This window comes from Colletotrichum scovillei (genome assembly GCF_011075155.1).
Source record: "Colletotrichum scovillei strain TJNH1 chromosome Unknown Contig00007, whole genome shotgun sequence".
Classification (NCBI taxonomy): domain Eukaryota; kingdom Fungi; phylum Ascomycota; class Sordariomycetes; order Glomerellales; family Glomerellaceae; genus Colletotrichum; species Colletotrichum scovillei.
Genome location: NW_023336265.1, coordinates 1,486,334 through 1,510,520, shown reverse-complemented (window position 1 = coordinate 1,510,520; position 24,187 = coordinate 1,486,334). Strand labels below are relative to the sequence as shown.

General features: G+C 53.4%; 7 protein-coding genes across 7 annotated transcripts; 4 read left to right on the top strand and 3 right to left on the bottom strand.

The window, feature by feature from the left end:
- Window positions 1–33: 33 nt before the first annotated feature.
- HER10_EVM0010008 (AT hook domain-containing protein) lies at window positions 34–6,543 on the bottom strand. The gene is made up of 3 exons (XM_035479478.1): window positions 6,121–6,543; window positions 5,876–6,065; window positions 34–5,822 (listed from the first exon to the last, which is right to left on the bottom strand). The coding sequence occupies exons 1-3, from the start codon at window positions 6,272–6,274 to the stop codon at window positions 518–520; spliced, it is 5,649 nt and encodes a 1,882-aa protein (XP_035331754.1). The 5' UTR covers window positions 6,275–6,543; the 3' UTR covers window positions 34–517.
- A 407-nt stretch (window positions 6,544–6,950) lies between these two features.
- HER10_EVM0000283 (transcription factor S-II) lies at window positions 6,951–7,466 on the top strand (the record flags this gene model as incomplete). Its single annotated transcript, XM_035470071.1, has 3 exons — window positions 6,951–7,065; window positions 7,137–7,371; window positions 7,448–7,466. 3 exons carry the CDS (start codon window positions 6,951–6,953, stop codon window positions 7,464–7,466), a joined length of 369 nt encoding a protein of 122 aa, XP_035331130.1.
- Window positions 7,382–8,798, bottom strand: HER10_EVM0003558 (deoxyhypusine hydroxylase). Its single transcript, XM_035473231.1, has 2 exons — window positions 8,167–8,798; window positions 7,382–8,079 (listed from the first exon to the last, which is right to left on the bottom strand). The coding sequence occupies exons 1-2, from the start codon at window positions 8,682–8,684 to the stop codon at window positions 7,569–7,571; spliced, it is 1,029 nt and encodes a 342-aa protein (XP_035331360.1). The 5' UTR covers window positions 8,685–8,798; the 3' UTR covers window positions 7,382–7,568.
- A 1,062-nt stretch (window positions 8,799–9,860) lies between these two features.
- HER10_EVM0011324 (uncharacterized protein) lies at window positions 9,861–10,898 on the top strand (the record flags this gene model as incomplete). The annotated part of the gene is made up of 1 exon (XM_035480759.1): window positions 9,861–10,898. The coding sequence occupies one exon, from the start codon at window positions 9,861–9,863 to the stop codon at window positions 10,896–10,898; it is 1,038 nt and encodes a 345-aa protein (XP_035331844.1).
- Window positions 10,899–11,186: 288 nt separating this feature from the next.
- Window positions 11,187–11,877, bottom strand: HER10_EVM0005946 (GMF family protein; the record flags this gene model as incomplete). The annotated part of the gene is made up of 4 exons (XM_035475547.1): window positions 11,187–11,375; window positions 11,448–11,581; window positions 11,691–11,793; window positions 11,875–11,877. The coding sequence occupies 4 exons, from the start codon at window positions 11,875–11,877 to the stop codon at window positions 11,187–11,189; spliced, it is 429 nt and encodes a 142-aa protein (XP_035331504.1).
- Window positions 11,878–12,700: 823 nt separating this feature from the next.
- Window positions 12,701–14,647, top strand: HER10_EVM0008744 (molybdenum cofactor synthesis domain-containing protein). The gene is made up of 8 exons (XM_035478254.1): window positions 12,701–13,278; window positions 13,348–13,356; window positions 13,441–13,485; window positions 13,544–13,638; window positions 13,697–13,714; window positions 13,779–14,071; window positions 14,130–14,346; window positions 14,457–14,647. Exons 1-8 carry the CDS (start codon window positions 13,078–13,080, stop codon window positions 14,572–14,574), a joined length of 996 nt encoding a protein of 331 aa, XP_035331683.1. The 5' UTR covers window positions 12,701–13,077; the 3' UTR covers window positions 14,575–14,647.
- Window positions 14,648–21,927: 7,280 nt separating this feature from the next.
- Window positions 21,928–24,051, top strand: HER10_EVM0010807 (ras small monomeric GTPase). The gene is made up of 4 exons (XM_035480256.1): window positions 21,928–22,324; window positions 22,467–22,581; window positions 22,677–22,952; window positions 23,069–24,051. The coding sequence occupies exons 1-4, from the start codon at window positions 22,313–22,315 to the stop codon at window positions 23,308–23,310; spliced, it is 645 nt and encodes a 214-aa protein (XP_035331820.1). The 5' UTR covers window positions 21,928–22,312; the 3' UTR covers window positions 23,311–24,051.
- The last annotated feature ends 136 nt before the right edge of the window (window positions 24,052–24,187 follow it).

Sequence of the window (24,187 nt, the reverse complement as noted above, 5' to 3'; positions counted from 1 at the left end):
GCAAAAAAAAAGCAGAAGAGGCAGCAGAAAATAAAAGTCGAGTAGTAAAAATAAACTTGGGCATCCCCAAAACCGGCCCCCATTCAAAGAGGAACAGGACGCAGAGAGACACGCCTTTCCCCATAAGCCTCCTGCGTTCTCTTTTTTTCTCATTTCCCGCTTGTCGTCAAGACATAGAAAAAAAAACGCCCCTGATTTTTTTGTAGTACCCGGCCTCCTCTCCCTCATACCTCCCGAGGTTGGCCAAACATCTCTCTCAAATGTAGTGGAACGAACGGCAAGACCAAAAGAATTTGCGACATGCCTCGACCTGTAAATGTCTTGCCGTTCTTCATGCGACCGACCCTTCCTAAACCCGTTGATGCCATTATATGTGTGCGAATCGAAGATGATGTACATGTAAAATGGGAGAGAAAATCATGCTCGTTGCTACCCATCTATAGCAGTGGTCGCATACGTAGTGTTTGATGAAAAGCATATTTGCTTTTAGTAACGCAGTGGTATTGTGTATGAGCACTCAGGCAAAGTCCATGTCGTCAAAGTCGCCCTCTGCATCGTCCTCGACAACTTCCACCGGATTTTTGCGAGGTCGTCCGCGAGGTCTCGGTCGAGAGGTAGAGCGCGCGCGTTTCTTGCGACCACCAGCAAGTGCGCCAGCTTTGCGCTTGCGGCCTCTTCCGTCACCCGTGGGACCATCGTCTTCACCCTCACTAGGAGTTTCGGCTTCTTCGCCATCCATATCGTCCTCATCGACAACCTTGAACTCCTTGTCGACGTTCATTAGTTCCACGAAGGCCTTGCATTTCTGTATGGTGGATTCCTGTGTTGCAAGACCGTTCATATGGGAGTTCACTTCCTCCCAGAACTTGTCTCCGGTGACACCCTGCACTTTTGTAGGTGCTTTGCTGAGATCCTTTGCTGCCATCTTGGTCTTGGTCTCGCGTTTGCTGCCTAAGCCATACAGACGTCGAAGATAGGTTCTTGCCTCCCAAAGACAGAGAAGAATGATAGATCCGGAGGTGAGTTGCCGAAGCCTCTTGGGGGAAATGTTGAGCTGAGGTTGTTGCGGCTGCTGCTGCTGCTGCTGCTGCTGCTGCTCGCCGTTGGCTTGCGGGTCCTCTGGCTTATCGAGGTCCATGCGCATGTTGAAGATCTCGGACTCAATGACGTGCGCCATGCTGGATCCAGTTGATGAGAACATCTTTTCCATCGCATGTACCGTGACCAGCACCTCTCCAACGGTTACGTAGTCAAAGAATGCAAGATTCTCAATCATGAAGCGGGAGAATTCGACATGCGCAGGCAGTTGCTTGGAGACATCGAGCTTCGAAGAGTCGAAATCAACTTGGCCGACAAGTTTCTCTAGGAACTTTTGTCGGTTCTTTGACTTACTCACTTTCAGCACCTCCATCAGGAGATGAAGCTTGGATTGGAAAGGGTTCGTCGTTGCGCCACGAGTATCACCCACAATATCCCGCTGGTATTCGTAGGCTGCTTGGATGGCTCTGGCATACTCGCGTTCAATGACGGTTTCGTGTTTCTCATGAAGCGCCCGATGTTCCATGAATGCAACCTCGGATATCTTGGTCATTGACGACGTTTCGAGGGTGATCAAAGTCACTCCCGTTTCTTTGGGATGCACAAGACCTTGTCGATTGATGCTGCCAAGTACCTCTACTGCGAGGAATGCGTGCTCGTCTTGCGATGATAGAGCGATACGAGTGACCTCCTTGAGGAAGCGTTGGGTCGTTGCACTCGCCACATCGTCGAAGCTCGTTCCACCCATTACTGTCAGCTCGCGCTTCTTGTCAGTGTCGGCGCCGGCGGCAGCAGCGGCAGTCGCAGCCTCTGACCGTTTTTCTTCAGTGAGGAGGAATTCCTTGAAAGACCGTAGAATAGTGCTCTCGAGTGCCGGAACCTTGGCTTCGAAAACTTGTTGGAACTTGGTGTACACGTTCGGTGAGACGTAGTTTCGGGGATGTGCCTGGCAGATGAGACCGATGGCGTCGAGGGCGTGCTTCCGGGCCTCCATGGGCTGTGAGGCATCTGCCCAGGGAGACAGGTTGTCGACCATGAGCTTTGCCACAGATTTGCCAGAGTACTTGGGGAAAATCTTGAGGAAGACAGCAAGCTCTGAGTCCAAATCGCAATGCTTGCCGACCATTCCGACAATGATCGAATATCTGGCAAACTTCATGAGTTTGGTGGCGTCCATCTGTGTGTTGCGCATGCTGGCAACTCCGCGCAAACTAGAAGCACCTAGATGAGCTAGCTTATCGCGATTGTCCAAGAGAGTTGCAATGATCCATAGACATGCGACGACATCATCCAAGAGGTTCTTGTTGAGTCTGCCAACAGAGTTCTGAAGCTGTTCTCTCACTTCTCGAAGGAAGTCAGCATACTTTGCAGAGAGTTGCGGCAAGATCTGGCGATAGATGATTGTGACGGCTTTGAAGACAGCTAGGTCATCAGCACCACTGATGCTAGCGAGATGGGGCTTCAGCAGCCTGATCTCTTCAAAAGTGAAAAGCTTAGGGTCTGCCTTGGCGAAGATTTGCAATACTTGCAATGCATCTCTTCCGGAAGGGATGTTAGGATCATCAGAATCAAGATTGTCGATAAGCTCGAACATCTTCTCAACCAGCTTCATGCTGACGCCAAAGGGTCCATTATGGGATTTGTTCTGCCCGCCTAGGATAGACTGAAGAACTTTGTCGAGGACTGCGCCAACATTACCAGATTTGACTGTCTGAATCATCAGAGCAACGTGGTCGGTAAGGGATGTTTTGAAGGCTGCTGTGTCGTCGACTTGGTAAAATGGAGCGAACCAGACCTCCTCAATCATCTGGCGAGCAAGCTCTCGAACGCCTTCATCAGGGTCTTGCACACGATGAAGCAAGCCATTGGCAATAGAGCTGCGGATCTCCCGGCTTTGGTTGCGAAGGTAAATGTCTTTGGCCAGTTTCATTGCTCTCTTCCTCACACCGATGCCGGAGTCGATAAATCTCTCAATGATTCTTTCCGCCATCTTGTCTTCAAGTCTCGGACGCAGGCCAATGCACTTGCCCATCAAGCCAATTGCTGAGTCGCGTACCTGAGGGGACGAGTCACTTGAGCAGTTGATGATCAAATGAACAACCACAGAGTCTCCGTCCAGGATGGCCGGATCTGTCTCCAAGAGCTGGTTGATACTCTTGAGACTCTTGCTGCGGACGGTGGCCTGGTCACTGGCCATGGCATTGAGCAGAACATTGAGCATTGCTCTGAAGTGTTCGCAGAATGGTGACCGGAGAAGAATGATGGAGTATGCCAATTTTGCGTGGTTGTTGTTGACATCTTTGAAAGTGTATTCGTTAGAAAGCCATCGACGATCCTCAATCATCATTCTGAGGCGGAAGGCAAGTCGTCCAAACTCGTGGTCCAGCGAGCCGTTGGTCTCTTGCAAGGCATCATAACCGGAGAAGATCCTCTGGGCCCAATCTGCAATCAGGAAGGAAATTGCGCCTTGTAAATGAGGGTCATCGCCACACCGTTGCTGAAGGTGTTCAAGAGTTGTTCGGAATGGTCCTGACCAAGAGACGTCGTGTTCGATTCGACTTTTTTGCTCCAGCGCAGAGGTTGCCAGCTCAGACAGGTACCGCGACAACTCGTTGGACTCGCTTCCATCCATGGAATAAGTGACCTTACGAACATGTGAGCGGAGTTTAGAGACTGCAGCACTCATGACTCCGAGGAGTTCAAGGGCCATGTTCTTGGCAGGCGCGGCTGTCCTGTCTCCCTCCCAGAGCTTCATCATGTAGAAGGTCATTTGGCGTAGAATAAGCTCAGCAGAGGGCCAGTCAGGTGAGTCGAGACATTCCGTAAAGTCTTCAACGAAAAGATCGAGGAGATTGCGATATGGAGTGTCGCCAGACTTTGTGGACTTCAGCGCACGGTTGACCATAAAGTTAACCACGTAATTTGCGTTGTGTGTCGAGCCTTCAGTCAAAGGTAATGCCACAACCTTGAGCTCCTCCAGGGCGAGCGCATGTTGTGAGGCACCTGCATCCTCGGACTTGACAGTGGCAGCCACTGTCTGCTTCGTAGGCTGGGCCAACTCATCCTCATCCGGATCTTCTTCCTGCGTCATGGCTAGGCGACTGCGCGTGCCCTTCTCGTCAACCTTGCCAGAGCTGGCCTGGACAAGGCGCATGATGAGCGCCGATACGGGCTGGATGCTACCGCCATTGGAGAGGCGAAATTGGCGAGCACTTTGCTTTCCAACCGGGAGCTTTTCCAACGATGTGAGGATATCGTCAAAGATGCCACGACGCTGATCGGGCTTGGCGAGGAAAATCTGGCAAAGCATCTCCATTGCAACCAAGCGAATGCCATCGAATCGCTGTACACCCACGACAGAATCTTTCTCTAGGTAGGCATTGTCGACGAAAAGCAGGCTCGATGCGGCAAATTCTAGCATGCCAAGGGCAGTATCCGAAAGCTCTATGCTTGTGACGAGTTTAGCGAGCAGCGCGAACAGCTTCTGGCAGTTCGTGAGAATCGGGCCAATCGCCTTTTTGTGAGGTTGTAAGAGCTTGAATAGCGCAGATGTCGGGCCGCTGCCTCTCATCTCGACTACGGGGATGACGATACCCTCGACAACCCCCTTGAAGACATCCGTCGACTTTTGAATAATCTCCTCGGAGTAGATCTGCTTCTCTTCCCTGCCACCACACATTATGCGTAGACAAGTGCGCGCAGTCTTCAGGCCCATCTCAATCTCTGGAAGCTGATTCAGCCAGCCGGAGACTTCAGACTCGCCCCAAGATTCCTCAATTCGATAATCGAGATTGAGCGTATGCGCCAGACCCGGCTCGCTCAGCTTCTGAATGTACTGAAGTTCTTCGATGGGCGCGTCGCCGTAACTGCCTAGCTCAATGGACTTTTGGATGGCAGTCTGCAACTTCTGCTGCGTGGCCCCCGTCAAGACAGCCTCGTTGTCGGGGTTCAGCGTGGCGACCTGTTCGTAACCAGGTTCATTTCCGAGCACACTTCTAGTGGCATCGAGTACGCTCTTGATTAGTCGCTCAAGGTCCTGGAGGGCTGCTTCCGCCCGTTGCTTCTGGTTGAGGTTGGTGCTAATATCATCCTGCCGGCTTTGATAAGCACCGTCCTGTCTTCGCATGGACAACCCCGTTGGCTCATCAGGAGAGTCTGGAGCCGCCATCTCAAGATATTCATCCTTATTGAATCCAGGAGCGCGAGGCAATTCTATTGCAAACTTCGTCTTCTGAGCTTCAACCGCGTCCGGTGGTCCTTGTGCAGTGGAGGGCGTCAAAGGCTGCGTAGGGGTCGATTGCACGGGGACAGGCTGTATCGGGACCGGTTCTGCCGAGAGCTGAGGTTGAGTAGGCGTCAGCTGCTTCGGGGTAATCTGGCTCGGAGTGACAACTCTCGTGACGTCGGATGGGTTGACGGTGGCCGGCTGTGGTACGGGTTGATCGGGGACCGCTACATATGCGCTAGGATCGAATTTCTTGGACGGGATCGCTACTTCGAAGCGGAAGTTGTTTCCATGATGAGTTTCTGTACTCGTTGACGGACGCTTCGGCGGCGGTGGGGCTGATTTGGGTGTTGATGGAGGTTGCGGCTGCGGCTGTTGGGCAAGCTGGCCGTTGGCAGAGGCTGAGGCAGTGCTCGTTGTTCCTGGAGGCTTGACGAATGTGGGAGCCCTATCGAACACCATCTTCGCCACCGGGGAGAGACCAGCACTCAGACTCTGGGAAGATCCAGTTGGACTATTCGCCATGTTCGGGTTCGCTTTGGGGACAGTCTTGAACTTGCTGCAAAACACAGATGTTAGACAATGATCGGCTCGGAGAAAGGTTGAACTCACAAGTAGGTCCGTTGATTGGGTTTCAAATCGTGAAGTACATGGTCCACCGCATATTTCAGGTGCTTCATTCCATGGTTGTGATTTTGTCCCGTTGCTTCCTTATTTAGACTGTCGAATTCCTGACTGCTGAACATTTGCGAGATGCTCGAAGCAAGCGAGCCAGAACCAAGTGTTGGATCAGGGATGAGATCTGCACCAAGGCAATTAGAGAGCGACCATATATTCAAACAATGACAGCCACCTACCTGAGGTAAAGGGAATGACGGAGGTTTGAGGAGAGTAAGGCAGGGCCTCAGACAGCGTAAACGGTCGCGCCATCGGACGTTGTTCTACAGCTTGCGGCTGCATATAGCCACCATTGGGTGGACCGTTCTGGACGGTCCCCTGGCTGTTGACCATTTTTTCTGTCTCCTCGGACCTGATCCGGGCCTCAAGACATGTTATTTCGTGAGGAGGACGGAGATTCGAAGCGACTGGCGAAGCTGATCGGCAAGGGTGTCGGACGTGGAAACGCGCAGCGGAGGAAGAATCGTTTGTCGGTCGAGGAGATTGCGAAGGAGGGAGACTAGAGGTCAGTCAAAGGAGAGAGGGACCTGTCGCATAGTCCCAAGCCAAGAGGTCGCAACTAGGAAAGGACGATCTGTTGCGATCGGGCGTCGTCGTTGTCGTCGTGGATGTGATGAGAAGGTCGGAAGGTTGCGACAGCCTCGCGTGGAAGGACCCTTGTCCAGTCGCGTGGTCCGTGCAGAAGCTTTAGGCGGCAGGAGCGGCCAACCAGTGGCCAGTTGTTCCGTTCTTTCCTGTTTCCCCTGGCACTTTCAAGGTTCTTTGTCTTGCACACCTCGCAGTCTGCAGCAAGCCTGAGTTGTGATTACATAATATGCCACTGGGTGGGGACGCCCGACAATGAAAGACAATCGATAAGATCAAAGATAACGATAAGAGGGTAACGATTGTCCGAATTTCTTGGAAGAAATATTTTGTTGGTCTGTCTGCCGCGATACCCCGTCGATCACCATACAACCCGAACGCCTGGAGACACTCAATACCGTCACACTTCGATACCACCGCAGCCATGTCCGCCATTGGAACTCTCGTCTTCTGCACCGATTGCGGTAACCTTCTGCCCGCGTCAATGGGCACGGAGAAGAACACCCTCACCTGCGACTGCTGCGGTGCCGATAACAAGGGTAGGCTCATCGCCGCTGGCGTACTTGGTTACAATAGTCTGCAAGACTCCAAACTAACAAGGTCGATACAGACACTGGCGCCAAGACGATTACTACACAGACCAAGCCTTCCGATTTCCCTTCCCAACTCAGACAGAAGCTCCAGTCCAACGTTCAGGCTGTCGACAGAACCAACGTCAACACCGAGGCCACGATCAGGGAGACATGCCCCAAGTGCGGCGCAGAGGAGGTCCGCTTCACCGCCGTGCAGCTTCGCAGTGCAGACGAAGGCAGCACCATCTTTTTCACCTGCGAATGCGGTTTCAAGTACGCTAATGCCTCTTTTTATTCCGACCGAGCTAGCATTATTTCCCAACTTTATACTAACCGACTTGTCTTCCAGATGGTCTCATAACAACTGAAATGCACTAAACTTTTTGCCCGTCGCTTTTAAGTACCTAATACCACCCGAATATTTACCTGCCCGACCCAACTTTCCCAAAACCAAAAAGACCACTTCGTGTTCAAGCAGCCGCCTTGGCCGCCTCGGGAATCAACGCGTACTCCGTCTGGCCGCTTGACTCGAACTCGGCCATGTCCAGCGCCACGATGACGCTCTCGCGCACAACCTTCTCCTTGTCGTGCAGGAACTTGAGGAGCGTCGCCTCGACGCCCTCCTCGTCGCCCAGGCTGCCCAGCGCCTCGGCGGCCTCGTGCCGCACCATGCTGGCCTCCTCGGTGTTGCTGAGCGCCTCGGTCAGCGCGGGGATGGAGGCCGGGTGCGACAGCTGGCCGAAGACGAAGGCGATCTCGTGGCGGAACAGGGCGGAGGAGTCGGCGAGGCCCTTGGCGAGGGCCAGCACCGCGGGGACGGCGGTCGGCAGGTCGGGCGGCGACGCGAGGTCGCGCAGGGCGAACATGGCGCGGTAGCGCAGGAAAAGGGGCAGGCTCGAATCCATGAGAGTCTTTTCGAGCTCTGGCACGGTGCGCTGCGACTCTTCCATGGGAGGCGCGGGGTCGACGGACGTGAAGTCGCTGTAGAAGCACGAGGGCATAGGCGTTAGCATAGTGAAATTAAGATACCCCCGTTTCTGGACTCCACGGTAGCAATGCAAGTCTTACCTCTTGCGCAACTTCTCCAGCTTTCTCTGCTCAGAGTTCTCCCACTCGAGACGGTCGATGGCAATCTCGCACGTCTCAACAATGCAGATGTCCTCGCCCTCGCGATCCCTGTACTCCCTCAGGATGTCCAGCTGGCTAGCGTCACCCAGGGCACCAAGGGCCTCGGCGGCCTCGTGGCGGCACATGGGGTCCTCCTGGAGGTCGGTCAGGACATTGCGCAGGTAGGGGACGGCAACGAGGTTGGCCGTCTGGCCGAGGCAGTAGGCGAGCTCGTGCTTGAGCAGGGCCGAGGGGGAGGCGAAGCCGGCGGCGATGGCCTCGATGGCGGCCTCGCTGTCAGGGCCCTTGCTGTTGCAGGCGACGTGCTTGAGGGAGAAGAGGGCGCGGAAGCGGATGGGGAGAGGGGTCGTCTCGGAGGTGAGCGTCTTGCGTAGCTCGGCGATGGTCTGGGACTGGTCGGCGGCGGCGATGGCCTCGAGGGTCTCGCGCGTCTCGGGGAGGTCGGCGGAGGATGACATTGTTGCGTTTTCTTTTTTGGGGTGTGCGTAAATGGAGAGGGGGTATCTTTTGTTTCTAGAGACTGAAAGAAAGTGACAACAATGCCGTCAATGAAAGTTTGCGGTGACTCAAAGTGAGGCTTGAATGGAAAGAAAAATAGAAGAAAGGCGTGGGCCGATTGTATTCTAGGAGGGCGGAATGGACTAAGACTTACCTCCGAGGGGTGGTCTCTTGCCCGTCGGATCTGATAAAGTCGGGCTGGCTGTAGAAATTTTGCGAGGGGCATAGCGGGGTGATTGGCACCCGATAAGATCTGCCCCTCACTGGAAAAGGGAACCCTGCAGCCCAGTCCACAGCTGCATTTCCTGCAAAACGCAGGCACTTCAGCTGGGAGGGCATTTCACCGTACGTAATACCACGGGTCTTGCTATCCACTAGACCTTCAATAATAGGCCGTCATCTTCACCTCCCTTAATAGAAGCCAATAGCTCTGATTGGTCTATTAGTCTAGTTGGTTAGGACGTCGGATTCTGATTCTCAGAACCTTCCGTAGGCCCAGGTTCGAATCCTGGATGGACCTCATCTTTTGCCGTTGTCACCCATGATGTGTTTCCATCTCGCTGGGTGCATATAATGACTTTTTGTTGACAATTTGTATGCTTTTGGCTTCCATCCAGAGCAGCTGTCAGTCTGGCAAAGCTTAACTTTTGGTTACATCAGCAAAGTTCGTGTTGAAGAGTGACTCTATTAAGTGGGGTTGCAACTACGGCGAACTTCCAAGGCGGTATTGCCACCACTCACAGCAACTCATTTTGTCAACCGCTCTTCATCTTAGATACCTTATACTTCTACCTTCGTACAATTCACAGTGGACTCTGGCTTCTCCAAGCAGCAAACGAACTGAAACTCCCTCGTCAGTATTTCCCGTATAAGTCTTCAACTTGTGACGAGTTCGATCTTGACTGCCGCCACAGGACCGCTTTGCAATCCGGCTTATCAATCAACTTCACCTCACTTGGCCTCACCCCATCGCCGGTGCCGGACCAGACCTCAACCTCAAGACAACTCACCCATCTCATCTACACGCCTTCAACTTTCACTATAACCGATAGGATCTGACTGCACATCACTCGCAACCCTCCCCGCACCTCCAAACACCACTCATCTCACGAGCAAACCACAGCGCGTACACAAAGATGGCCCCCTCCCTGGAGGCGGACCCCGACTCAGCGGTCCAAGACGTCCTCGCCAACCCCCTCAAACAGAAACCCTCCCTCGTCGCCCCAGAACCAGAACACTGCCCGGGCCCGGAATCCGCCGCCGCCGGCACAGCAGACTCCTGCGCCGGCTGCCCCAACAAGGAAATCTGCGCCGCCACCGCCGTAAAGGGCCCGGACCCGGACATACCTATCATCGCCTCCCGCCTCTCCGGCATCGCCCACAAGATCCTCGTCCTGTCAGGCAAAGGCGGCGTCGGCAAGTCCACCTTCACCACCCTCCTCGCCCACGCCTTCGCCACGAACCCGGACAGCGCCGTCGGCGTCATGGACACGGACATCTGCGGGCCCTCGATCCCAAAGATGCTGGGCGTCGAGGCCGAGACGATCCACGTCTCCGGCGCGGGCTGGTCGCCCGTCTGGGTCCTCGACAATTTGGGAGTCATGTCCATCCAGTTCATGCTCCCCGACCGCGACGCCGCCATCATCTGGCGCGGCGCCAAGAAGAACGGCCTCATCAAGCAGTTCCTCAAGGACGTGGAGTGGGGACCCCTCGACTTCCTCCTCGTCGACACGCCGCCCGGCACCTCGGACGAGCACCTCAGCGTGAACACGTTCCTCCGCGACAGCGGCATCGACGGCGCCGTCGTCGTCACCACGCCGCAGGAGGTCTCCCTCCTCGACGTCCGCAAGGAGATTGACTTTTGCCGGAAAGCGGGCATCCGCGTCCTCGGCCTCGCGGAGAACATGGCGGGCTTCGTGTGCCCCAAGTGCACGAACCAGAGCGAGATCTTCCGCGCGACGACGGGCGGCGGGCGGGCGCTGGCCGAGGAGATGGGGGTGCCGTTTTTGGGGAGCGTGCCGCTGGACCCGCGGATCGGGATGGCGTGCGACTATGGCGAGAGCTTCTTTGATAGTTTCCCGGACAGCCCTGCGTGTCTGGCGTTTAAGGAGGTGGTGAGGAATGTGAGCAAGGAGATGGGGCTGAATGAGAAGGATGTGTTGCCCGAGAATTAAATGGAGAAGACATTGCTCTTCTGGTCATGATTTAGACGTTACTTAACGAAAGAAATAACAAAAGATATCCATCAGCATTTTGGGAAGAAGCTGTGTCGGCAAAGCACTTGTATTATGTACGCGGAACGCTGCATACTACCGTCCTGTTCTTCATCATGGACGGGGCCAAGCCTGTGGTCCCCTCTCCCTCGACTGTCTATGTGGATGCTTCCTCCCAGCCTTGCAGATGTTCATGCCTCATATCATCTCTTTTCTTTTTCCTTTTTTTCCCAAATTTGTACCGCCTCTTTACTCGGCGCCCAGCTTCTCCGGTATCTCCTCCAGATCCTCAGCCTCCCGAATGTCAATCACGCGGATGACCTCGCTCGTATTCCGCATCAGCTCCTTGGCGCCGGCGTAGAGCATCCGTATCTCGCTGTTGCAAGTGGTGGGGAGGTAGTAGATCAGGACGTACGGAACCGACAAGCGGCCGGAGGCCTACAGGAGAAAACAAAAGGTGTTAGAATATTAGATCCTTCCTCCTTCTCCTCGTTTCATGAGAAAACATACCAGTGTAAGCGGGTAGCTCAGCAGGATGAAGCGCGGGCTGTGGTCCGGGAGGTCGTCGCTAATCTCCTCGAGGGACTTGTACACGACCTTGTCGTCGTCTTGCTTGATCTCGTGCGTGTTCTTGTCAATGTAGTCTATTAAAGCAACATGAAGTCAGCATCTAAGATATACACTTTGTTGGTCCGGCGCCTAAGGTATCTATCTAGCCGAGACTAGTGTTTGACATAAACGAGACATACATACAAATGACAGCTTGAGCACTGCTAGACCGCGAGGTTCCGAGGCGGAACTTGCGCAGGTGGTCCTTTGTCTCCTGGGAGAAGGTGTAGAGCCGCGATTCGGAGGCCTAATGGTGTCAAATACGGCAAGTCAGTCTTGGGCATTCTAGTGACAGTTGCGTTTGCGACAGGAAAGCTTGCTCACACACCATAGCTGGTCTTCAAGGAGGGGTTGGCCAGGGAGGGGCACTATCAAGTCTTGTTCGAGATATGCAACGGAGGTAAGCGAGCAACGAAATTCTCGAAAAGCCCGGAGGATCGAAAGCTGTCGTCCTATGAGAATGTAACGATATCCCCAAGGCTCCTTGAGGTTTATTTGGTAAGGGAGGGTAGCTTTCGTCGTCGCAAGCACTATACACTAGAAACCGTCAGGCCGAAAGTCAAGCCACCCCTCCCCCGCCTCCGACGGAGTTGAGACCAGCGCAACGAAAGCCCCGCGCGCGCCATTTGGGCGGGGCCCCACCAAAGTGACCTCACCCACCGTCCCGCTGGACGGGAGCTTTCAAGTCATCCAGTCCTTCCGATTATTTGCCGATGTAAGTCATGCACTTCTTCTATATACCTGAGATACCTTAGCTTGGGTTGTTCAAATACAGCATGTCTATTTCTCAACTGGTGACACTGTCTCTGATGATTTTGCTATTTTAGGGTTCTCTGGAAGTATTCAAGTCTTTTGCTGTCCAAATGATTGACAGAACGCGGAAATATGTCAAGAGAAAATATCAAGCATCTTGCAGTAAGAGCTGGGAGGGAGTACATAGGATGAATGTCTGGGCTTTACCTTTGTCTCGGATTGATCATCTTAAAGATCAATAGAAACAGCCCAAGCAAGGGATGATTGTCAATCAAGGCAGCAGAGGCATCCTTTGGAACCCCATTATAACGACAATGAGAGCAAACAGTCACGTGATCTCATACACCGCAGGACCGTCCTCCGCTCGCCCCGAACCGGAGCTCGGAGCCTCCAGAGGAGCTCCCGCATCTCAACATTTGATTCGTGCTTTCTGACGCCTTACTCTCGATTCCGCTCTCCTCCTCCTGCCCCGGCCCGTACCCAAAGAGAGACCCTGCATCTCTCTCTTCCGCCCACTCTAATCAGCTCATGGCCCCGTTGCCGTAAACCTTCCCGTTTGTCGTGACCTTTCCTCTCTCCTTTTGCCGAAAACCTTCGTTTTCTTCCCAACATATGACATCATCGATTTTTGTGAGACGAAAATCCATCGGTTCGAGATAAGTCGCGTAAGACACAGTTGAGGTGCACACACACACACACACACACACACACACACATACACACTTGCACCTCATCCCGTATACACACACCGCTTCACATCGGGTGTTGTCGTTTTCTCATGTTCGCGCGACTCACCCAGCTGTCTCGGCATCTCCCCTCGGCCCAATCAATAACACAAGCTGTTAAGCCCGCCGCTTTCCCAGTCTCCGCCGGCTTCGCCCGCAGCAGCAGAATCATGGTTTCGGCAGACGAGCGCAACACCCGCACGATTCACACGGCGGCGTGTCTCATCATCGGAGATGAGGTTCTCGGCGGAAAGGTGAGGAGAAGTCTTATCGACGAGATCATAAACTGTAGGGAATGCTAATATTTCCATCGTAATCCGTAGACAGTTGATGTGAGTAAATGGCATTTCAGAAACGGCCAGCTATTTCGGCGAGTAGGCCTGTGGTGACCAATCCGTGTTAACCGATTACCATAGACCAACTCGGCTTACATGGCCAAGTGGTGCTTTTCTCTGGGCATTGTGAGTTATTCAATATGTAATGAGTGCTTCATAGGAATGTGGCTGATCCCAAAGGCAGAACTTGAAGCGAGTCGAAGTCATTGAAGACGATGAGAGCGAAATCGTCGAAGCCGTCAGGCGCATGAGCGATCGTTACGACTTTGTGGTAACCAGGTACGTTCCCTCCAAATCTCAATGGCAACCAGCACCTCAGCTAACACGCTATTCTCAGCGGCGGAATCGGTCCAACGTAAGAAACGTGGAAATCCGACCCTTGCCGTGAAACTTGATAGTTGACTAGGTAATTTCCACAGACACGACGACATCACATACCAGTCAATAGCAAAGGCCTTTGACCTACCCCTCGTCCTGAACCAGGAAGCCTTCGAAAAGATGAAGAAGCTGTCCAAGCCGCACCCGGGCCAGCCAAACTTTGACTGGGACGTCGACTCGCCCGCCCTGCAGGCGAAGCTGCGCATGGTCATCCTCCCCACAGACGAGAAGCGCGACCCCAAGAAGCAATTCGTCTTCCCCCACGAGGACCTCTGGGTGCCGGTCAACGTCGTCAACGGCAACGTTCACATCTTGCCGGGCGTCCCGCGACTTTGTAGGTTCCAATCTTTCTGCCCGGATATGGTACTGATCTAACGCTTGGTGGGAAACAGTTGAGAAGCTCCTCGACGGGCTGAAGCCAGGCATCGTGCCCCGGCTCACCGATCCGGAGGGCAAAGGCCTCTGCCGCGTGCTCATTTCTACTCCGCTCCCGGAGAGCGCCGTCGCCGGCTACCTGACGCAGCTCGCGGCCAAGGTCGAGCCCAAGGGCGTCAAGGTCGGCAGCTATCCCCGGTGGGGCCAGAACGGCACCGTGACGTTGGTTGGAAGGTAAGTCATCAAACTGCGCAGAGATGTGCTCACAGATCATAGCTGTGGATATTTCCAAACATCAAAGTTCAACTTTGGATGGCTGACTTTTTTCTTTCTTTCCGCTACAGGGACCAGGCTTACATCGAGAGCATCGTGGCCGAGGTTGTCCAGGGTGTCGAAGGTAAGCGTGTAAACGCGGAGGGTGAGGATGATACCCAGGGCGAGGCGGGAAAAGATCTCGAATAATGTTAGCAAAACCTAAATCTCAAATCAGATAGCGATCAACCCCCACGATCCCGAAGGAAGTGGCTCCGCTGCGGCAATAACAATTTTGTTCGGGATATCCGGTTGTAACTCTGTCATCTGGAGTATAAAGGGTTTGCGGATCGATTCTAGGATGGTGTGTTTTCTGATACTGGAGCAGCCACCTGTGATTTGACCACCGTGAGATCGGTTTTCTGTGACAAGTATTCAATCATCCTAAAATCTTTCCAATGGGATGAGCTGCCGACCTGTCAACATCATCCGCGAGCTATGAATGATGTGTTTTGAGCTGTCGAAGAAACTCTTCATGAGACTTCACGATCTGACTTGTGGAGGCGCGGAGACCGCACTTGGGCACGCGGTGGATCCCTTTCAATGGGCCCAATTTGTGGTAATGGCAGAGCTCTCAGTAGAGAGAGATATCGCACGAATACGTGACCTGATTCGCAGACACACGCAAATCGTTGCGTGTACATAATCAATCCCATCACTTCGGCCCCGAGCCCGCGACCAACAACCAAATCGCATTGCGAGGCGAATACAGCTAGAGAGTATTCGTGAATTGCAGGCATCCTTACTCGAATAATCAGAGATCGTTGTTGGACCCATGTCGGACGGAGACGATGGCGGATGGCGCTGCTGCAGGCCAGGGGGTGGATCGAAATGATCATCCAGGGCTTCTAGAATGACAAGCTTCTGCTGCAGCTGCTCAACACACCACAGGCCTGCAGTTCTCGAATTGCTAATTACTGCGTATGATGGCGGCCCGCGAGCGAGATATGCCAGCACGGATACCTACCGATTGGAGACTGGCTCCGTTTCGCCAGGAGATGAGCTGTGGATTGGGGCCCCGGTGCTATCTCTGACGGTGCTCGACAACGTTTGGCTACACCTCCGTCTCGTGACGGCACAATGGGGCCGTCGCTTGCGGATCCTTATCGACGACGACGACTCTTCCCCATGGCTGAGGGAACCTCTTGAGACTCCCAGCAACCACTTCGGCCACGCTATGCCTGTTGCATCGAGTCAGCCGAATGTCAAGACTCGAGAATCGATGGAAGGTCAGTTCATGCTCCACAAAAGCATGTCTGCGACTACAACCCAGTCGTCGCATTGTCGCCCTCCGGACATGGATTGGCCATCCATTTAAGTGGCCTGTCCGGAACTTCATCCATCCATGTCGTGTCGCACTGTGCAACTGACCGAGCTTGGGATAGGTTCTCTAAAAATCTCGTGGAAATCAAATCGATTTGGTATGTGTCCAAGTTGAAGCACGGTCCAAGAAGAGACCATTGCTGGACAAGATAGCCTCGCGCGGATGAAAGGACGACACAGGACTATCGCCGCCGCCTCCTGTCTAATGGCCTCATGGAGGCGATAGTGCAAGGTACTCCTGACCAGTGCCGTGCTTATCCGCCGTTCTACCCTGGCGGCCATGCTCGCAGAGGCCAAGCTTCTAGAAACCAACGTGAATCCTCGCGCGCTTGAACTCCTTTTGGACATTGGCAGGACTGGTATGGCGATATGGAAATTTGTGGCTGCGCCTAAACCTGGGGTATTGGTAGCCTGCTATCCTGGGGTATCCCAATTGTGGATTAGATACTGATGTTGATGGCTACCGAGCATCTCTCTAGTTGTTTGAGCAGGTATGCGCCGTGGAAAGAATATTGTTCGAAGCCCTTCAGCGTGCGATAATGGCGGATTCCACCAGCAGATCAAAGTGACATGACTTGCATCTTTGCTTCGGCAAGTGGCTGTACTACCAACAGCCCAGACTTCAGAGTGCCAGAATCCAAAGATGCAGAGAAACATGGCCCGAGAACACCCCAGCTGCCTCCACTTGAAGGCATGGAAACGTGCGGAGGGACGAAGAAGAAGCGATCTGAGCGCAATGTCGCCAGAGATCAACCAAGTTGACGGTGGTGTTTGTGGGAAGATGATCGGCGCTGTCTTGCCAAGTTGCTGGTCGGGCCATGCAAGCTCGGGCGGCGCAAGAGCCAGTATGAGTTTGGGCCGGTGCGAATACCGCGACTACTCATGCGCTATGGCCTTGAAGCGTTACCGGTGAACGAATCAAAGCTGCTTCGCGCCAGCGCCACCAGTCGCTATAGCCTACCAAACACTGCCAGGGGAGGGATTCTCTGTCTCTCGATCGTCAAGGAGTACGTCGTGGACTGACTGATCGCTCTCTGTGCGTTGCATGGTCAAGACTCGTGAGATCTGACGTGGGCCACGCAACGTGCCTGGCGGTTGTCTGACTAGAGGAGGAGTCAAGTCAAGGCGTGGAGTTATGGCAGACGCAAGTAAGCCAAAGTTCAGATGTCAGGGCTAGGCGTCTTGGCTCAAACCCGGGATGCAAGGGATGTAGAAAGAAGCAACATCGTTTCGGTCCGTAGTTTTGGGTGTGGTTGCGGCTAAAGTTTAGTTATATCGATGTCGGATTCCATGGCATTGAGAAGCTTCGGGATGCTTTGGACAAATGCACGCTCGACCCATTCTGTCATAATGACAGAAGCTCTCTAGCGACTTTAAAGGCCGGGGTGCAGTAGTCCCAGTTGCGCCGTTGAAACGGGAAGCTTGAGGGGTTCAAATCGAGCGCTGACTGCAGTCTGGCCCCAGTACGGCTTCACTGCGCAAAGTGCTCCGTACAAATTTGGACAGTGGGTGGATCGTAACCATTGGCCCCTCATCTCTTCTTCACTGAGGACGGCGTTCCGTATCCAACAAATCCCTGCTACGAGGTGCCGTGCTGAAGTATTAGACGTAAAGTTGAGCATGTTGTTCGACCTAGCTGAACGATACTGATCAGGACAGTTGACTCATTGAGCTCTGGTGTCTGCAAGTCTGGCGCAAATCATCACAGAACGTAGTACGTAAGATACGATCATGATCCATTGGTCTGTTTTGACGAAAGATCTCTGATGAACGTGATTCCCCTCGCGCTCCTGTTTGAGTTGTCGGGTGTCACCATTACCGCGAGGTGGTCGTCTTTCTTGGGCTACGTTGGCAAGGGTTTAACTGCAGTAGTAGTCTGGCACCTGGTAAATGCGCGTGTACCGTTGTACGTGGATCTGCACTGGCTTGCTGAAGCAAAGCCGCATGAGGTGGGCCTTTGTATCCGTTGATTATAGCTGCGTTCAACCCCTGGCAGGCGTACGTACATCGTGGTGGCAAGGGGTTCACAACGTCGGTTCAGAATTGCCGGATTGTGACATGGTGTCCAACACGTTGTCCCAGGGTCCTGTATCTCGACAACATATCCGTATGCGTACGAAGTGATCCGCGCCGGCTGGTAACTTCAGACGATGTCGTGTAAGCTCAGGTGAGAACAGCCAAGATGCCATTCTACATTCCAGCGCGTCGTCCCTTACTGCTGTCATGCGTAGATGAGGGCGTCTTTGATGGATTTCTTGGGGTGACGGGTGCGGTGGAAGGGAGCATGTGCTGGGAACTCTCACGGATTCTCCGTGACCTCCGGGCCGAAGTTTGGTTGGAATGGGATGTGTGTAAGTTGAGCTGAGCCAGCCTCTGCGCCACGAACTGGCATAGAGATTAGTCGAGCGCTACCAGGCTGCTAGGCTATAGATGTGCGGAGCGACATGATCGTTCTTCTCGGCTATACGACGAAGATTCACGTGGACGTGGAGACCCCGAAGAGGCTCAAGTCGGCGCGAGGCGCTGCCGCAAACAGACAGACTCGTAATTAGTGGAGTTTAGAAGGTGGCGACTTCGCTTTTGTCGCGTATGCTCAGCACCTGGGTCATGGTGAGGCGTCGGAGACTGCAGCCTGCAGGCAGCTCACCGATTGTTGTTGCGTTTGATGGGCAGTCTTTTGAAAGGCGATAAATAAGGTTTGGCTGCTAGCAAGTGAAAGAGGTTATTCGCAGATGTTCGGGTGATATTGGACAACGAGAACCGTAACAGAACGGAACAAATGTACGTATCTGGATGTTGACCACTAATTATCAGCTGGCTCGATGGATCTCATTCAACCTCGGATCAGCAAAGAAGGTCGTCCGAGTCGGGTTCTAGACCGCAAAGCCAGTATCGTACACAGGTAAAGTGAGGGAAGGCCTCTCTATAAGGTTGTGTAAAGTGCAGAGTCTATCAAGCGGATACGGAATACTGAGGGCGTAAGAGGTGCAAGGCTGGAGACATGGCATTGCACCTGCCGTCCAGCATACGAATCCTCCCATCCTTCGTACCTGCCTGGTGTCGTACGAATTCGTACAGTGCGAAGTCGAACGATAAAACATCAGGAGCCCCACATGGTCAAAGCTCTCTGCTCGCTGGAAGGAACCACTCACGCCTCGCCCTCTTTAACTACATACGGCCTCGTCTCCAAGGAAGCTCACCTTGAAGCTCATCTCAGATATGACGACGAGACGGGACGGAACGGAGACATCACAACTTGAACGCATCCCATGTTGACCATTGACTGAAGGAGACGCATCAACATCTTTTTACCAGACGTATGGCCAAGGGTCGTTCCAAAGTGGTAGATTGTCTCGAAATGTGTGAGTGCATTGGTAAGACCTAGGTGTATGTCTTGGTCCTACGTGTCACCATCGGCCGCAGCAGGCCGCGGACACAGTTGACTTGACTTGAGCATCTTGACAAGCTTACTTGTAGATGAGGTCTCTTTCCTGTTCATCTGTCTTATTGAGGATAAGACTGTAGCAGGCTCCCCGCCATATGGCAAGGCAGAGCACGTAACGGTGACAAGGAGTCTAATCGCTAAGCACCCAACCCATACAATGGTACACGGGTATGTAAGGAGGTAGACTCTACTATAGCCTATCCTGCCGTGTTCTGCGCCGTATGATTACTGTAATCAGAAGTGTGGAGCTGTCGGACCGCAAGATGCGATACGTCTTCTCACATCGGGCTTTCTGCTCTGATGAGGTGACCGAACAACCGGGGCTTATATCCGGACATTGTATTAGGCAATACGACATGGCACCACAACGGAAGCGGTGAAGAGACCGATGATTGCGTACCTCGTTTGTTCAGAGGAATCCATGCTCTTATTGACGCGGAATGGATTGGACTGCACTCATTTCTTACAACAAAAAGTTACTTGTCTGCTGAGTTCCTATCTACCTAGCTTTTTTCGTGGAGACGGTGATTGAAGTATTTCCTGAATGCAATCTTGATAGATTACATAAGGGAAAGAAAACTTCGAGCTTGACGCTTAAGTGCATCTCTACCCCACCTTTCCCTCTGGTTCTTGCCCCTGTCAGCACTTGGGAATTGCCGCTTGGGGGGGTCACTCAGTCGCATTTGCAGCTGTTCCTTCCTTTCCCCTGTCTGATAGATACGTACCGTTTCCTCCTGGTGCCTGAGGTGGGACCCCCCATCTCGCTCCCACTCGCTTCCCACAGTTCCACTCTCGCTCGCACGAACCATACACGACGCCACCCCTCTTTTTTCTTTCCCTTTTGTCCACTCACCAATTTATTCCATCGTTTCTGCGCGTCTTCTCCCCCCTTGCGCTTCATCAATGGTCCTCCCACCCTCGGCCGCTTTGCTGCTTGGTGGGCATCTGCAGGCGTCTGCACCAGGCCTCTTTTTTATGGTTCCAAGGGACCCCCCTGCTGCATCCGACGCTACTGCACCAGAGGTCGCCGCGATAAACTCCCACTTGCAAGTCCCTCTTTCCCATCCCCGGTCAAATCTCTCCTTCACTCGAGCCCTCGGTATCGTCTAATTTTTCTGTCAATTCCCTTTGTCTGATGGGATTGTTCACCTTTGCCGCTGTGTCCATAACCAGCGCAGTGCGACCAATGGAGGCATGTATTGACTAGTATCACTATCAACTCTCATTGCGACACCAGGGTCTTGTAAATGATTTGTATTGATCTTCTCCTTTCCTTCCAGACCGGGCCCATAGAATCATTCAAGTGATTGGTAATGGGAGGCGCCTCGCTCGCAAATAGCGCTTCCACCAGGGACGTCGTTATCGATCTGCTTCCACCTGGCCCGACATGAGCTTCGTGTATCCGTAGCGCACGTCGCGTACCTCAAAGTTCGCCCAAGGCATGGGCGGACGGAGGCAGTGTGAGCGACGTTGGTGAGGGTGTATGCTTGTGCCTCCTTCGATCCAAGTCTACCAGGTCGTCGTCAAATCATAGACCCAGCGCTAAACGCCAAACTGGTGCCAGCCAACCGTTCTTGTCCACTGCGAAATAGAGAGGTGACGAACCAGACACAAGATATCGAGATGTCTTGGCTTACCTTAGATACATGGCATTGTCGACCGCGCGATCTCATCGAAAGAGCGCCTGGTGTGACAGAAGCCGCGCGCATTGGGTCCCTCGTCTCATGAGAAGGGGGGTACACTGGGAAAGAGTCTAAGAGACGAGGAACGAGTGCGTGACGGACGGCAAAAAAGGACCTGGCTAGACCTGGTGGCACGCCCGTGTCGACTTGGCCGGGCACGGCAGACGAGACAAGGCCGGCGGAGGGCAAGATGAGCAAGCAGTCCTGGTGTCCCGTACCTTGCTGTGAGCCTCGAGGTGATCAAAGCAGACGGAACCAGACGTGCTTGCTGCTTAGGACTGAGATGGATGGAATGGAATCTTTACAACCACACCCTGTCCAACCCAAGCCAGGCTTCACCTCGTTCTCTCACTCACCTCTCACCTCTCCCGTCACCTCTAATTCCGTCCCAATGTGTGAAAGAGACTGAGAGATGAAGAGAGAGTGTGTGGCATGCCCCCCTCCCCCAGTGTGATGAAAGAGGCACTTTACTGTCTGCCCTAAAGTTACGTACCGTTTCTGGACGAAGGTGGATGAACGGATACAGCACCTCCCTGCCCTGCTCGTCTGGCAGTGGGAGAATGGAGGTGAGCGTGGAAGGAGCCCAGGAGGGAAGAGAAAAAAAAAGGCAAGGCGCGGGAAAGAGCGAAGGGGAGCTGGGAGGGAGTGGACACGAGAAGGCAGGGACGGCAGGGAAGGCCGATGTAAGGAAAGATACAACGTGTGGAGTGAGTGGGTGTACTGCGATTTCCGCTGTGCAGCAGCTGCAAGAGCAGGTACCCCGGTATGCTTAATCGGTACCTCAGCTTCGTACCTTACCTTCCGCACCTTCCCTTCCTCCTGTCTACCTCAGCACCTACCTAGGTACCTTAGCAGGAGAACAGAGCAGAGAGCAAAGCAGGAGCACACACGCACCCGCACCTGCCCCAGCACACACAGCACTCAGCAGCAGCACCAGTAGGCAGGAGCAGAGGCAAAGTGCAGGCAGGTCCTTCCTTCCCTACTACTGGACCGACCCGTTCCCCCATCTCCACATTTTGCCAAAAAGCCCCCCCTTAGCAACAACGAAACACCTCCCCATTTGTGCCCATTCTCTCATTCTCCTTCTCGAAAGACTGTCTGCTGTCAGTCCCGGATTTCTGCCATCGACCTCGTCGTTTCACCTTTAAACTTCGCAATCCGGCCTGTGCCGTACCAGATCCAGATTCCCACCCGTCGTTTCGCTCGCTGCCAAACCACTCCTTTCAATTCCAACTTCACGCTCACGCACCTCGTCAAAACCAACCTCGCTGAGCCCTTTCCGAATCCGTCGAGACGCCAATCGCCCGGCTGCTCCTGACTGTTTCCCGGATCTCGCCCGTATCTTCACCTCAACAGCAGTTGCTTCAAGTCATCAACAACGCGCGCGAACAAGCCCCGTCGAGATTTCAACCATCAATCAACACATCATCACAGCACAATGGCGTCCAAGGTTCGTCGTCTCTCTCTCGCCTTCGCTCTCGTCCTCGTCCTCGTCCTCGTCCTCGCGTCGTCGCGCGACGTCCCACTCTTCGATCATTGCCTCGTCTCCGTCGCTTCCATCAACGCATTGCTAACCCGTCATTCTTTTGCAGTTCTTGAGAGAGTACAAGCTGGTCGTCGTCGGTGGCGGTGGTGTCGGTAAATCTTGCTTGACCATTCAATTGATCCAGAGCCATTTCGTCGACGAGTATGACCCAACGATTGAAGGTATGTTGCCTCGATAATAATTAAACTTCCCATTGCCGGTCGATGCGACCGCAAATCAATCGCTCAAATTAACCTGGTTCTTCTCAAAACTACAGATTCCTACCGCAAGCAGTGCGTTATTGACGAGGAAGTTGCCCTGCTCGATGTTCTCGATACCGCCGGTCAGGAAGAGTACTCCGCCATGCGCGAGCAGTACATGAGAACGGGAGAGGGATTCCTGCTCGTCTACTCCATCACCTCGCGCCAGAGCTTCGAGGAAATCACCACATTTCAGCAGCAGATTCTGAGAGTCAAGGACAAGGACTACTTCCCCATGGTCGTCGTCGGCAACAAGTGCGATTTGGAGGGCGAGAGAGAAGTCACACGACAAGGTACGTTTTTTTTAATTGCTGCGCCGCATCGCTGCATGATCGTGCCTCCAATATATAGGCCCCTTTCTGATGGTTGATTTAATCGATTGAATTGATGACTGACACGTTTCTTACAGAGGGAGAGGCTCTTGCCAAGTCATTCGGATGCAAGTTCATCGAGACATCAGCCAAGTCTCGCATCAACGTCGACAAGGCTTTCTATGATATCGTCCGCGAAATCCGTCGATACAACCGAGAGATGCAGGGCTACTCTACCGGCAGCGGTGGCGCCTCTGGCATCAACGGACCCCCGAAGCCCATGGACGTCGAGGGTGGCGAGCAAGAGGCAGGCTGCTGCTCCAAGTGCGTAATAATGTGAGCGGTCTTTTTTCGACTTCGACCTGGAGAAAGAGAGCGCGTGCACAATGGGGGGAGAGAGCGAGAGAGCAAGAGGGAGGGATGGTGCAGACCAAGCGGCTAGAGAGTCGTGAGATACCTTGAGCCTTGACTGGGCTGGTGGATGCCGCTGGTTGATGCTGAACGCACGGTTTTTTTTCCCCATCTGGACTTTTGAACAGGTCCAAGCAGGCCCAGCAAATGTCGTTTGGAGAAAGACATGCTGACGTGGGGGACCAATGATCAAAATCTTGTTTGTGCTGCATCGGACGGGGAGTCGGGTTCTGACTTGCTGCACTTTTTGGAACTTGTTCTTTTCAGGGCAACTTCATGGACATGGTCATCGCACACGATTGTACGTGGCGGGGGACAAGAGAAGAAAGTCCTTTTCACAAGGCTGTCTGGCAGTATCTTCATCGTGTGGTGCGGCGGCAGAGAAGAATGGGTTGCAGACTGGCTGGTCTGTCAGCCAGAGACTGTTGGCCGCAAGACCTTGTGGAGGGTGGACTCGAGATTCTTTACTACACACACTGGGAGGGCTATTTGAGACCAAACATCGGCTTGTCTCTGTCTCTTCTTTATATCGGTACTCCTTTTTTTTCTTTTCATACTGTAATTTCTTCTTTCTTCTGAGACACCGCAAGGTCTTTCTGAGGTCAGAGTCAGTCGCCAAGTCATACAGATTCCCTTTACGTCAGTTCATCTGAGATGTGATATCCTGCCCTCAATGTGATTTTCAACGGTTGAGCTGTAGTTGTGTGAGGATTTGTCCACTCAGGCCTAGCGTTTTTTGCACTCAGGGTTGTTGTTCAAGATGCTACTGCAACGTTTTACGACATGTGATATCTCAAGATGTTGTG